Source organism: Sitophilus oryzae, unplaced genomic scaffold (genome assembly GCF_002938485.1).
Source record: "Sitophilus oryzae breed Bouriz unplaced genomic scaffold, Soryzae_2.0 scaffold_1494_pilon_pilon, whole genome shotgun sequence".
Classification (NCBI taxonomy): Eukaryota; Metazoa; Arthropoda; class Insecta; order Coleoptera; family Curculionidae; genus Sitophilus; species Sitophilus oryzae.
The window spans coordinates 1,087,823-1,101,340 of record NW_022146163.1 but is presented as its reverse complement, the minus strand read 5'-3'; the positions used below and the strand labels follow the sequence as shown (position 1 = coordinate 1,101,340).

The window sequence follows — 13,518 nt, the reverse complement described above, 5'->3', positions numbered from 1 at the left end:
GTATTTGACAATACAATTACTAAAGCATAGATAAAATCAAATATAATTAAAATAATAATCCTTTTATTTCTTCATTATATTGATTTTAATTATTTCCACCCCTGCTTTCTAAATTATCACACTTTTCAACAAGCCCTCGTAATGACGAAATGTGCACATTCCATGTTCAGATTGCCAACATAACAAAACAGAAATAACTTTGATATGTTTGTCAAAATTCAAACTGTTATCACACAAGTATCGTTACATAGGTTGTTTACTTTAGATTATAAATGTTTTAGTTGTTAGCGTTGTTAGTATTCATTTAGTATTCCTTGAAGATTGTAATCGAGAATGGTGTGAGAAATTTCAAAGCTCCCGCAGAGAGGGTTGTTGGTCAGACTGTCGGAAAAAATCAAGTCGTAAACAGGTGTTTTTCAAAACGGAGAAATGAGGTAGCATAGCATGATGAACGACGAAAAGAAGGGGAAATGAACAGCTTTTGGTTCTCACGTACGGCGGTAGCCGCGAAGAGTATCTCCTAGTTACGCATTCTCAGTTAAAAATGTTTTAAACGCCAGCAATAACAAGCGTATCTCGAGTCGGTAGTGATTCTCGATGACGGACCAGTGTTTAATTACAGAGAAAGTGATTTAACCCAAAACCGCTTAATGTTTGGTACTTATGTGGCCGTGTTTTGATATCCCATTTTCCGAAAATGCCCCATCAGTACGGTTTACCGGGTATAGCTCACGCACAGTCGCCACCAACTCCACCGCCACAACATGGGGCTATGTACCCCCGGTTTGCCGGAGCCGTCGTTCCCGGAGGTTATCGGGGAGAAGACAGGAGACTAACCAGAGAAGCGATGGAGAAGTATTTGCGAGAAAGATCCGACATGGTTATCGTTATTCTACATGCAAAAGTTGCTCAAAAATCATACGGAAATGAAAAAAGGTTCTTCTGTCCACCACCCTGTATATACCTTTTCGGTGACGGCTGGAGGTTACGCCAAGAACAAATGCTTCGAGAGGGTGAATCAGAGCAGGCTTCACAGCTCTGTGCATTTATCGGCATTGGAAACTCCGACCAAGACATGCAGCAGTTAGATCTGAATAATGGCAAGCAGTATTGTGCAGCAAAGACTCTATACATATCGGACTCTGATAAACGAAAACATTTTATGTTGTCAGTGAAAATGTTCTACGGTTCCGGGCATGATATTGGTGTGTTTCACAGTAAAAGGATTAAAGTTATATCGAAACCTTCGAAGAAGAAGCAAAGTCTTAAAAATGCAGATTTGTGTATAGCTAGTGGGACTAAAGTGGCTCTATTTAATAGGTTAAGATCACAGACTGTTTCAACAAGGTATTTACATGTGGAAAATGGACATTTTCATGCCAGTTCGACACAGTGGGGTGCATTTACGATACATCTTTTGGACGATAATGAATCTGAGAGTGAAGAATTTCAAGTTCGGGATGGTTATATACACTATGGCTCAACGGTTAAGTTAGTTTGTTCAGTTACGGGTATGGCTTTACCAAGATTAATTATAAGAAAGGTAGGTAGCTTCTTAACATTTTTATTAACAATGCAAATATTTTGAATTGTGTAAAGCCTTAAATAAACAATCCATTTTTATAATTTTTATTATAATTAATAATTTAAATTACATTAAATTCTAACAGAAAATATCACAGCTCAAATATTATGAAATAGTTCAACAGTTTTTAACTATCTGATAGAAATGTCAAGTGGTATCATTAAAGAGCATAGTGATTTAATTATTTGTATAACATAATGGTTTTTCAAGCATCAACCTATGTTAATATGTAGTATGAATATTTTTAATAGGTTGACAAACAACAAGCTCTTTTGGAAGCTGACGATCCAGTGTCTCAACTTCACAAATGTGCCTTTTACATGAAAGACACCGAACGAATGTATCTGTGTCTGTCACAAGAGAGGATCATTCAGTTCCAAGCCACTCCATGTCCCAAAGAACCAAATAAAGAGATGATCAATGATGGCGCGTGCTGGACAATCATCTCCACTGATAAGGCTGAGTATCAATTCTATGAAGGCATGGGACCTGTCAGGTAAAATATTGATCATATCTAACCATGTATTTTTACTTTTAAGTATAAAAATATTGTCCTTATAATCAAAACATTTTATGATCAAGTTGGCTTTGATAGTTGACAGCTCATTCAAAAGAAATTTGCTCAGGTAAAATATTGATCAGATTTATTAATATCTTATTTTTTTATTATGTGGTTAATTAACATATCATTTAAGGCATATCCATATAATGGACTTTTCTTAAATTATAAAATACTGTGTATTGCCAACATTTTTAATTATTGTTCTGGCTCTGATACCTAACAGCCGATTGAAAGGTAATTTTCTGTGAGGTTTGGTTTGGTGAGGTTTTTTATCTATCAAGATTGAAAGTATACTGATCATAAGACTTGTCAAATGGTACTTAATTAGAAACTATAAAAACAAAATGGTAAAAATGATTGTAAAATTTATTTATTTATTTATTCATTCATGCCAGTACAAAAAAAAGTTTACACTGTCAATATATAACAACAATATACTATATAAAATCGAAAACTTAAATGTGAAAAAATACAAAAAAGCACTAACATATTATCAAAAGTTTTACAATGCAAAATTCACAAGATAAAACCCACGGTTTTTAAAATTCATTAAACAATTTAGTCAAAATCTGTGCGACACTCGTCATAAAAGTAAAATGGGACTAAAATAAAAGTAAAATAAAAAGTAACAGAATTGTAAGGTAGGCCCCTGATACTCTCTGGAAGAATATTGAAAAAATTAATGGCCCAGTATACTGGTCAAGATTTGCTTGAAACCTGTTGTGGTTTATATATAATTTGTTTATTTTGTGGTTTATAAATATGATAAATAAAATATATATGCAAAAAATTTGAATAATTTGCTAAGAGAAGACATTTTGAGAAAAACAGTTTAAATTTAAGAAATGGGTATATTATATCAATATAGTATAGTATTCCCTGATATATTGATTTTCTTTATTTGAAAAATATTTGTTTCTTAATATTTAATACTTCTACAAGTTTCTAAAGTATTTATAAAAATATTTTAAAAATTTTTCATATCTTTGGAAAAATAACATGAAATATTTTCGAAAATTTATAATGATATATCCAGAAATATATATTTTTAAAATAAAACACTATAAAATAATTATATATTATTTTGTCAATGATTATATTTGTGAAAAAATGTTAAAGATATACTAAAAAGTTCTGACAACATTTTTTAGTTTAACAGAAAAAAACATTCAGATACAGACAGACAATTTAAAAGTACATTTGGTTTTTGGTAAATAGGTAAATAATAACAAATAATTATGTGAAATTATGAAAATGGGACTTTAAATTCAGACACTTAAGTAATTTAAGTTTATATACCTAACTGTTTACTGTTATTGAATACCTGACAAATGATAAGTTCTAAAACATTTTCCTTTTTTTATTTTTGAGTATTTTTTTGTAATATAATGATGGGGGGGCATTAGACATTAGAGTCCATTTCGCTAGTCCAAAAGTGTAGCAAAATAAGCGTTCGGCATTTAACATTTTATGTAAAACTGGCTAGGTATTTTCACAAATGAAAAAGGAAATTAAAGATAAAGGATTATACTATATCCTTATTGCCACACATTTTAGGCAACTTCTTTATTTTTAAGATTTTGATGGTCAAACATCAACAAAATATTCACACAATAATCATAGATGGATCAGATTTTTAGCGATTTGACCCTGAAGTACAATGATTTAATTTTTTTTATACAAAAATCATGCGTCGGACGAGAGAATGAAGATTTTGAAAATATTTATTTTAAACCAAGTCAGTGGCGTACCATTTTTTCTCCAAAAATATTCCTTATAAAACCCGTATTGACGGCACTGGTTGAAATAAATAAATATTTTTGTACATGAAAAAAGACATCATAATATGTAATGTTTTGAATTCCTAAAATAAGTAAATTGATTGATTGATTGATTTTGATGCATAGAAAACATGTACCTATGAAGTTTCATCAAGATAACGATAATAACATCAGAGATATGTGTTATAAAAAAAGTTATTTTTTAGAAAATTTTACCACCCTGTATCTCAAAAGTTAAGATGTTTAGGACATATAGGTATTCATATGAAGTTTTTTTTTAGAATAGGTGCAAGAATCGCCTCCTTAAATATTAGCATGTCATTAAGGAACACCCTGTATATTAAATGGTGTGAAAATATATTAAAATAATGTTTTTTATTTTTATTAAGGAAAATAATTCAAAGCATATCACAAGTTTTATCATATTAAATAGATTTCATCATTTGAATATCAATTAACTAGTTAACTACATTTTTTTATTTCTGTATGACTAACATGAGAACTTCAGAAGTTTGGATATAATTTTAACATTAATTTTTATAAGTCCAATTATATTAGTAAGGAATAATATACCTAAAGTTCATACCAAATAAACTTTTAGTCACGTGATTAAACTTGACCGGCACAGCGTTGACCACTTCTATATTTTCTTTCAATCAAAATATTTTAGGAAACAAAAATAAATTAATTATAAATATATGTATAAACAGTTATTATTTACATCAACAAAACTCACCTTCTTAACAGGGCTTAAGGGACAGAAAGGGTCATTACTACCGCTTTCCCATTTCGCATGGGAAAGCGGTAGTAATGACCCTATTGGTATATGACCCTATTCTAATAAAGTTGCGATGAGTTTTTTACGGCTATTAAGATATCTTGTACACTTCGCACTAAAAGAGGTTCTAAAATGACTGCAAGGTCTGCTTGTAAAAAATTTTAAGCTTAAAGTATTATAACACAATTCATTTAAACCAAAAACTCGTAATACAAAACTAAAATGTCAAAACGAAGAATGATAATGTCAGGAAATAAATAAATACATGTGGCAACTTGACATGTTTTACAGCAGAGCCACAAGCAGAGCTTCCATCTGAATCCTCAGCGGGAAATTTAAATTCCAGTTAGTCAGCCCGGCGCCGAATATGTCCATGGTTGGCAACAATGAATTTAAAAATCGGGCTCTCGATTACGTAACTAAAAGTTTAATTGATATCAAATATAGAGAATAAATAATTAATAACATAAAATAAGCTCAAAATTGCCCAACAAATCCGAAAAATTTCAAATCAAATTCACTTTTAACTTTTTAAAATATCCGAAACAATTCTCTTGCAGATCACCTGTGACGCCGGTGCCGATAGTCCACAGTCTTCTCCTGAATGGCGGTGGAGATGTGGCTATGTTAGAGCTGACAGGTGACAACTTCTCGCCATCTTTGCAAGTATGGTTTGGTGACGTCGAGGCCGAAACGATGTACAGGTGCCAGGAGAGTATGCTGTGCGTTGTGCCGGACATATCGCAGTTTAGGGGAGAATGGTTGTGGGTGAGTGTCTTTTAGTTATTAAAATGTATCTACTGTATGATTGAAGAAAAATGCGTTAAGTTGGCTTGGAAATGACGATCGATGACATCCCCTAGGTATTTTTGTTTGAAAAAAATTGTTGCGTTAAAGAATTATAGTCTGTCCATTGAGATAATACATTACAGTGGCAGATATTGTCTTATATGTTAATTAAACAGTAAATGTTTTTTTTTCAGTTAAATTTTAGATGCTAGCTGTTTTGTCCCCTTTTGTCATGCCTAGACCTTTTATCTAATTTTGTTGATGTTTAACTGAGTTAAAGGTCAATCAAAAAGTATGTAATTTTGATTAATAATTGATCGAAATTAAGATTTAAAGAGTTTATATTATCTTTACAGCCAGAAAACAAGATTGCACTTTTTTTACTATTTGCTTTCTTTATCTTAGATGCAAACAATGTGACTGATTAAAAAAACGACTATTTGGGTTTTGAAATTGAGCCAAATATCAATATCACTGTCTACAGATTCTAGAGGGTGATTTTATGATCTTAAAAAATACTAACTGTAAAATCGCGGATTGATACTTTAATTTGATTATTGTTTGTTCAGATATTTTGAGATAACAGATGTACATAATAAAGATAACAGCTTGGCCTTTAAATTGTGTATAATTATAAAAATAATCCGTCATATGTGTACAGGGTTAATCAAGATTCAATGAAATAGCGGGACATGTATTGACAAGAGTTAATAGAAACATTTTTGTAATTTTTTTTTGCTAGAAAAATCATATATTATCATTGTTACAATACGTAAAATACAAAATTAAATTAAACGGTTTGTTTCACTAAATTTAAATGATCAATGTTTTGAAATAATGTTTTTGTTTTGACTCCAGACTCTGCTGAAAAAATGCGAAAAAAAAAAGAGGTACTTAGGTATTGTCATTTTTATGACTGAATGAATAAGGGGACCAATACATTCTCTTTTTATTCGTTACACATGAATTCCCTATATTCATGTTTGGTCTTAAGATTTTAATTGTGACTTTTTAATACGACTACCCAGTCCTAACCTACAACACTAAAATCACAACCTAACCTAACCTAACCTGCCTGTAATACTCATATACGTATTACTTTTTACAAATATACTCAGGGTTCCCTATTTAACCCCGTGTGCAATTTCTGTGCCGTAAGAAAAAGACAACATAACCCAGCTCCATATTAAAACTGCATAAGTCTATTTCACCCGGGTATGGATTGAACTGCGATTGCGCCAAACTCCGATTGATTGTTGTTTTAGTTCTGTTTGGATTACTTTGTATTTGTGCGCGTAAAAGAGTGATTTTGTTTAGTTTATTGTTTCCAACTATTTTTTGATATTTTTCCAACTCCATGATAATGTGTTATAAATAATAAAAATATAAATAAAATTGAAGGTTAGGGGAAATGTCAGTCAACCACTTCCCTTTAAAAACATCGACCAATGAAAACTTCTTCAGGTGAGGCATTCTCAGTTAAATGAATATCCGGGTGAAATAGACTTATGCAGAATTCCATATTGTTCTTTCACTGTTTGGGCTTCACTTTTTGGAGATTAGGCTGAGTATATTTGTAAAAAGTAATACGTATATGGTAATACTCCTGTGTTAATTTGCGAAAAACACCTTATCAGACTGATTGAAAAAGTCACAAAAAAAATTTCGGATTTCAGATAGATCTTCGTATAATCACAATGCAGAAACAACGGTTTTCCGGTACCGGTACCACAACCGGTATGTAAAAAAGTAGGGTTTGTATCAAGACGATACCGATTACCGGTACCGGAATATTTCAAAAGTACCTGTCCTGATACCGAAGATGCCTACATGAATATATTAAAAAAAACGAGACTAACTTACAGATGGAGTTTCATAATACCCTGAATATGGATATACTGATTAAAATTGTCATAAAACTTGTCAAAATTAACACTAACTAGAGAAAGATTAAAAAAGGATAGAACGTTTCTAGACAACACAACACAACATTCTTAACGCCAACTGGCAGTAAGAGCCATTAAAATAAACAAGAGTACGCCAAGTAATAACGTCTAGGGCTTGACCTCGCCAAAATTATCTCAGATTGTCAATCCTCAGCCGTCTTGACGACTTTTTTTCGATCATATTGTATTAATCTATACCGGCTGCATCTCAAAAGTGGCTCACTCCTATAACTTTTTAATTTTTTTCAGATAAAAAATCGAGATTTGGTATGTTAGTATATGACATAAATTAGGATTGATTGACGTATTCAGTGTTTTCGGTCACTTCCTGTTTCACCGGAAATGACTATAACTTTTGGTTTTTAAATGGCATCCTCGGTATTTTTTTTACTTTATTCGATAGAAAATGACATTCTGAATCGAATGACATATCATATGTCAACTTTTGAAATATTCGTTCAAAAACAAATTGCATTTTAAATTTCAATCTAGAGTGCCATGGCTGTGTTAAAAACACTAATTTTTAATCAAGGAGCCTTGGAAAAATAGATTTGATCGTCTAATGTTTTTAGTGTCTTGTCCTGACCGGTTAAAAGATGCCCGAATCGTATTTTTAATCATGTCTCAATTTTTTCAAATGGAACGAGGGTGGCTCATATTTGTGTGGATATTTGGAAAAAGAATTTTTTACGAATAATTTGATACCACACACTTGGTATTTCGAGTCAAATTGTCGTTACGAACGATGTCAAAAGTTGGCGTATGATATGTCATTCTATTCAGAGTGTCATTTTCAATCGAATAAAGTAAAAAAACAGCGAGGGTGCCATTTAAAAATCAAAAGTTGTAGTCATTTCCGGTAAAACCGGAAAACAATTCAAGTCAATCTCGATTTATGACATATACTAACATACCAAATTTCGTTGTTTTATCTGAAGAAATAAAAAAGTTATAGGGGTGGGCCACTTTTGAGATGCACCCGGTATTTACCATCGCAAATCACTTGATATTTTATTGGTATCGGTATCAGCCTGTAAAATTTAGAAATATTTCAATGCCATATCTCAAGAGATTTGTGGATCAGGTCTTAAATTTGTATTTATAATTAATTAATTGTTAATTAATGACTCAGATAAGATAACACATACCAGACCTGTTTCATAGTAATGATTAATATTTATTTAAGTACTTAGTACACATGTTTTTCTTTTTATTTATTATTTATTATGTGATTGTGTATTTAACTTGCGGTTAAAGTTAAATCAAAAATAATTTCAGTAATTGCTTTAATTTTTTATCATGATATTTTAAAATTGTTGTTAATTAAAAGGACTTAATACTGTCATTAAATGTTTTATATTCGTTGGATATATAGACTATACCCATTTGGTCATTTTAGAAGTGTGGTCTGGATTTTAACGTGTAAGACAGCGAATAATATAAATGACCGGTTGACAGACATAGAGACAAAATCAAAAGCGGCATACAGTGTTGCCGCTTTTTACGTTGTAGGAAAATTTGTGTAAAAAAAATAAACTATTGTTACGGATTCCGTGGGTCCACTATTTAAACTCACGATAAAATACTTAACGAATTTATTTGTCTCACGTTGTACACACAACTTATACTATTTACAACACAATTTATGCAACTACTATTACTCTAACGGTATTTCGCGGTATATTCAAACTTCAGACTATCTTCAGACTGCTCCAACTGTCAAAGTGCGGGCCTTATATACCCCCTGGCGATGGTTTCTGGAATTTTAGAAAGAATTCTGTAATTTTCTTTTACTTTCTGTCGAATTCGCCAGGTTCCTCAATGCACCGTTGCGGTTATGCAACCAGTAATACACCTTGACCTTAACACTATTTTAAAAACTTTCATATATACTACTGAAATGAAGATAATATATTTAAGCTGAATTTAATCTATTACATCTGTAGTAAAATAACAAACTGTGAAAAATAAGGTTCCAACCCTAGAACATGTTTCATAAACGCTTACTTTTGCGGTTTGAACTTTTGACGCAAAATCCGGCAATCCCACATAGAAGAAATATATCAACCCAACTGTTATCTCTTTTTAATACATTTGATTTTCCATTAAGCTGCCTACATCACTGTCTTACACGTTAAAATCCAGACCACACTTCTAAAATGACCAAATCGATATAATAATGTCTATATCTTTATTACGAGTTCATTTCGAAAAAAACAGACTATTTTGCAACTGAAAGAGAAAAGTTATTTTTTAGCAAGAGTAATGATAAAATAACATATTAAGGTGCGTTTACACCGGCAGCGCCGCTCCGCTCCGCGCTGTGCAAATCATTTTTTTAACGTATACTTTTGTACGCGCTAAAAAAATACACTTCAACAGGCGCGTTAGGTTAGCCGTTGTGAACGCGCCTTTATGGTGTCATTTTTACAGAGCGTCAGCGGTTTTTAATTGATATGTCTCTGTTAAAGTATTTTCTGAATAGATACATTTAGACATTTTAAATAGATTTTTTTCTTTTTCAATTTCAAAAAAATACAGAGACGGCAAAATTGACAGAAAGTTGTTTTAATATTTTGCGAATTGGCATAATTTAAAATCTGGGGGTGGGAATATTGACCTTATATATGTATATATTGATCTTTTTTAGCCGACCATACCAACAGGTATGGTAGGCTATAAATCGCCAAAAAAAGTTTTTTTTTAATTTCACTCAAAATGAGTTATTTGGGTCAAAAATGACCTAAATACAAAATATTTTCATGGTGTCTGTCTGTCTGTTTATCTGTCCGTCTGTCTGTAACACGATAACTCAAAAACCGCTAAACCGATTTTAACCAAATTTAGCACAAAAATACTGTGGCACCCGAGAATCTGGCCATTAGTTTTTGGTGGGGGTGGGGGGTTGGTAAGGGGGTATGGGAGAGGGTTAAAAATTTTAAAAAATCGTAACTCCAAAATTACAGTAAGCTAGCGAAACGCGGTTTTCAATTTAAGATTAGGAATAATATTTGCAACAAAATATGTAATAACATCAAAATTAGTCAAAGTCGCAGTTTTTGAGATAAAAAAAATAGGAACAATCCCTTTACTTTGAAACTAAAAGAACTGCCTACCAACTTTTTATTAACATATTTTAGTATGGGCGGCTATACGTGCCTCCCGGCGCCAATTTTTTTTAAATCAAAGACACTGATTTAATTCTTGCGAATATTCACTGCTAATTTATTTCTTGTTATGGTTATCATAATATAAACATTTGTTAAGATGAAAGAAACTGAAAAGATATGAAAAAATTGTGCATAATCATTATTAGGTACTTATTTTTTTACAATCTAATTTAGTTTTTTTTTAATTTGCAGTACGAAGTTGAATGTTTTGATTGGAAACTGGTAATGTTGTAAAATTTTCAAAATCACAGAGACTCGAAATCCTTTATAGATATTCTATGGTAGTTTCTAATTTTTGTTTATCTCATTTATTGCACTAAATTGTGATATTCACCTTGATGTTTTCACGTTTTAAATACTTTTTAAATATTTCACATGTTCCAATTGAAGGGGCTGTAATAACCAGGCAGCTCCACTTTTTAACGAAATGAGATTTTTACTGAATTGCCCTTTAACAGTACATAAATGACAACGTTATTTGGGGCTAACTTGCTGTCAGTTTGCAGCAAAAACCAGAGTAGCTCTTGGGAGCTGATTGCAGCAAGCAAAATTTCTTAAAATGGAGCTGCCTGGTTATTGCAGTTACCCCTTCAATTATCTTATGTATTTTATTTTTGTTGTTTTTTATTAATAAATATACAACAATAGATCGTCTTCTACACCAAAAATAAGTAGTAGACTTCAGTCATTACACAAAAATATACTTCTAAAAATAAACCTGACTAGTGACATTTTCAACATGTGTTTAAAAACAGAAATATCCCTAGAATTAATTGTGGATTTCATCATTATATGAACTACGTAAATAAACGCCGGATTTATTTTGCGAAATTCGCAATTCGCAATTCGCGTGTATATGAATCAACCTTTAAACAAATTTGTTTTATGAATTAAAGTCACTAACAACCTATGGGGAAATTAAAATAACTTTGGTTGCACATCATAATACGACCACCAGCAAACTACATAAGACGACGCATGGTGTCATTGATGACGTACAACCAAAGTTGTTTTAATTTCCCTTTAGTTTTCCTTTGGATTTTACGCAGTGGTGTTTGCAAAAAATAACTTTTTTTATATTTCAAATTTTTTTTTCAATGAAAAATCCTTTTTTTCAAATGTTTAATTTGTTTCAGGTTCGGCAGCCTACCCAGGTGCCCGTCTCCCTCGTCCGTAACGACGGCATCATCTACGCCACTGGACTGACGTTTACCTACACTCCGGAACCGGGGCCCAGGCCACACTGTAATTCCGCCGACGACATCATGAGACAGAACCAAAGAGGAGCCGTGGTGGCTCAATCCCAGAGCCAGCCGGCCATCGCCGATTCCGCGTGGAACATGCACTGATTTGATCGGTATTAATTAGATTTTTTCTGTTTATAACCGAGTCACAGGGAATCTGTCATTTTTGACATGTTTTCTGTGGTTATAGTGACAAGAAGCCAGCCGGATGTCGCTGATTTCGCGTGCAACGTGCTTTGACTCGACCTGGTAAATTAGATGTTTTTTTTACAGGGAATCTGTGATTTTTTGGCGCAATATATTCACATGAATAATCTGTAAAGCTTGAAAGAGAGACGTACAATGTGTCCAAAGGTTTTTATCAAATCGGAAAAAAATATTGAGTTAATGGAAAGAATTTCATTTAAAACGTTATTTTTAAATGCTTTTGTTCAATATTTTTTTCATCTTTAGACACATCTATTGAGGATAGAGAGGTAAGGAAAATTATCTCTTATGGGACTTCTTTCTCGTCTGAAAAAGTAATCACCTAAAAGGGCAAAATATGGGTTCGCTGAATGGCCACAGTAGAGCTAATAAGCATTAAAAAATCGAACTGAATTTAGTCATTATAAATAAAGTGAAGTTAATCAAAAAAAAGGGTGGCAACACATGCCTTCAGTAATCACATGTTTATCTATATCTCTTTTTAACTACTTATAGATCATACGAAATAAACTTTTGCTCACGTGATTAAGCTTGACCGGCACAGCGTTGCCCACTTTTACATAGTTTCTTTTAATCAAAATATTTTAGGAAACAAGTTTTTTGCAACGGCTATTAAGCTGATGCGGCATCTTGTACATTTAACACTAAAAGTGGTTCTAAAAAGAACAACGTTCGACTGCAAGGTCTGCTAGTGAAAAATATTAAGCTTAAAGTATCACCACACAATTCATTCAAACCAAAAACTCTTCAAAGAAAACCCAAAAAAACAGTTTCAAAACGAATGACAATGTCAGGAAATTAATAAGTAAATGTGGCAATTTGACTTTTTTTACAGCAGAGCTACCACCTGAATTTGCAGCGGGAAATTTAAATTGCAATTAGTCAGCCCGGCGCCGAATACGTCCGTGGTTCGATGACGAAACTAATAGCACAGATAAACTCGCGTAAAATAACAATAAACAGAGTAATAGAGAGATATCGCTAAACCGAATAGCGTGCATGGACATTAATAAGGGTGTTATTTCCTTTACGTGAGGTGGTATTAACTCTCTTCATTTATAGTTATCGGAGCGGAAAGAATTTTGTTCTCGTCGCGTCCGCTATTTAAACTTACCTAACTTTGAATTTAAAACTTTGAAATTGTTTTGTTTACTAGGTATTTTAAAACTAAAGTGCTAAAGTGCTTATTTCCAGTGCTTCATTGTTCAACGTCTGGCAGTGGGTTTAGGGCAACAAGCAACAAATTCTCTTAGAAGGACTAAGTCGTCATCTGCTGTAAACCTAAGCCTCTTTATAGGTTCTTTAATATTGGAAGAGGTGGAATCCATATTTTGGACCATATTTATTTAATTAAAACTAATCCCAGCTACTTAAATATCAAATTACCTAATAAAACTAAAGTAATAATTCAAAACAATTCAAACATAACCTAAAATATAAGATCTCGTCGGTCGGC

The 13,518-nt window shown here is 32.3% G+C and overlaps 1 protein-coding gene across 1 annotated transcript; it reads left to right on the top strand.

Annotated features, from left to right (window-relative positions):
• The first annotated feature begins 207 nt into the window (after positions 1-207).
• Positions 208-13,100, top strand: LOC115877472 (suppressor of hairless protein). The gene is made up of 4 exons (XM_030893626.1): positions 208-1,543; positions 1,837-2,081; positions 5,267-5,474; positions 11,748-13,100. Exons 1-4 carry the CDS (start codon positions 698-700, stop codon positions 11,958-11,960), a joined length of 1,512 nt encoding a protein of 503 aa, XP_030749486.1. The 5' UTR covers positions 208-697; the 3' UTR covers positions 11,961-13,100.
• Positions 13,101-13,518: the final 418 nt, after the last annotated feature.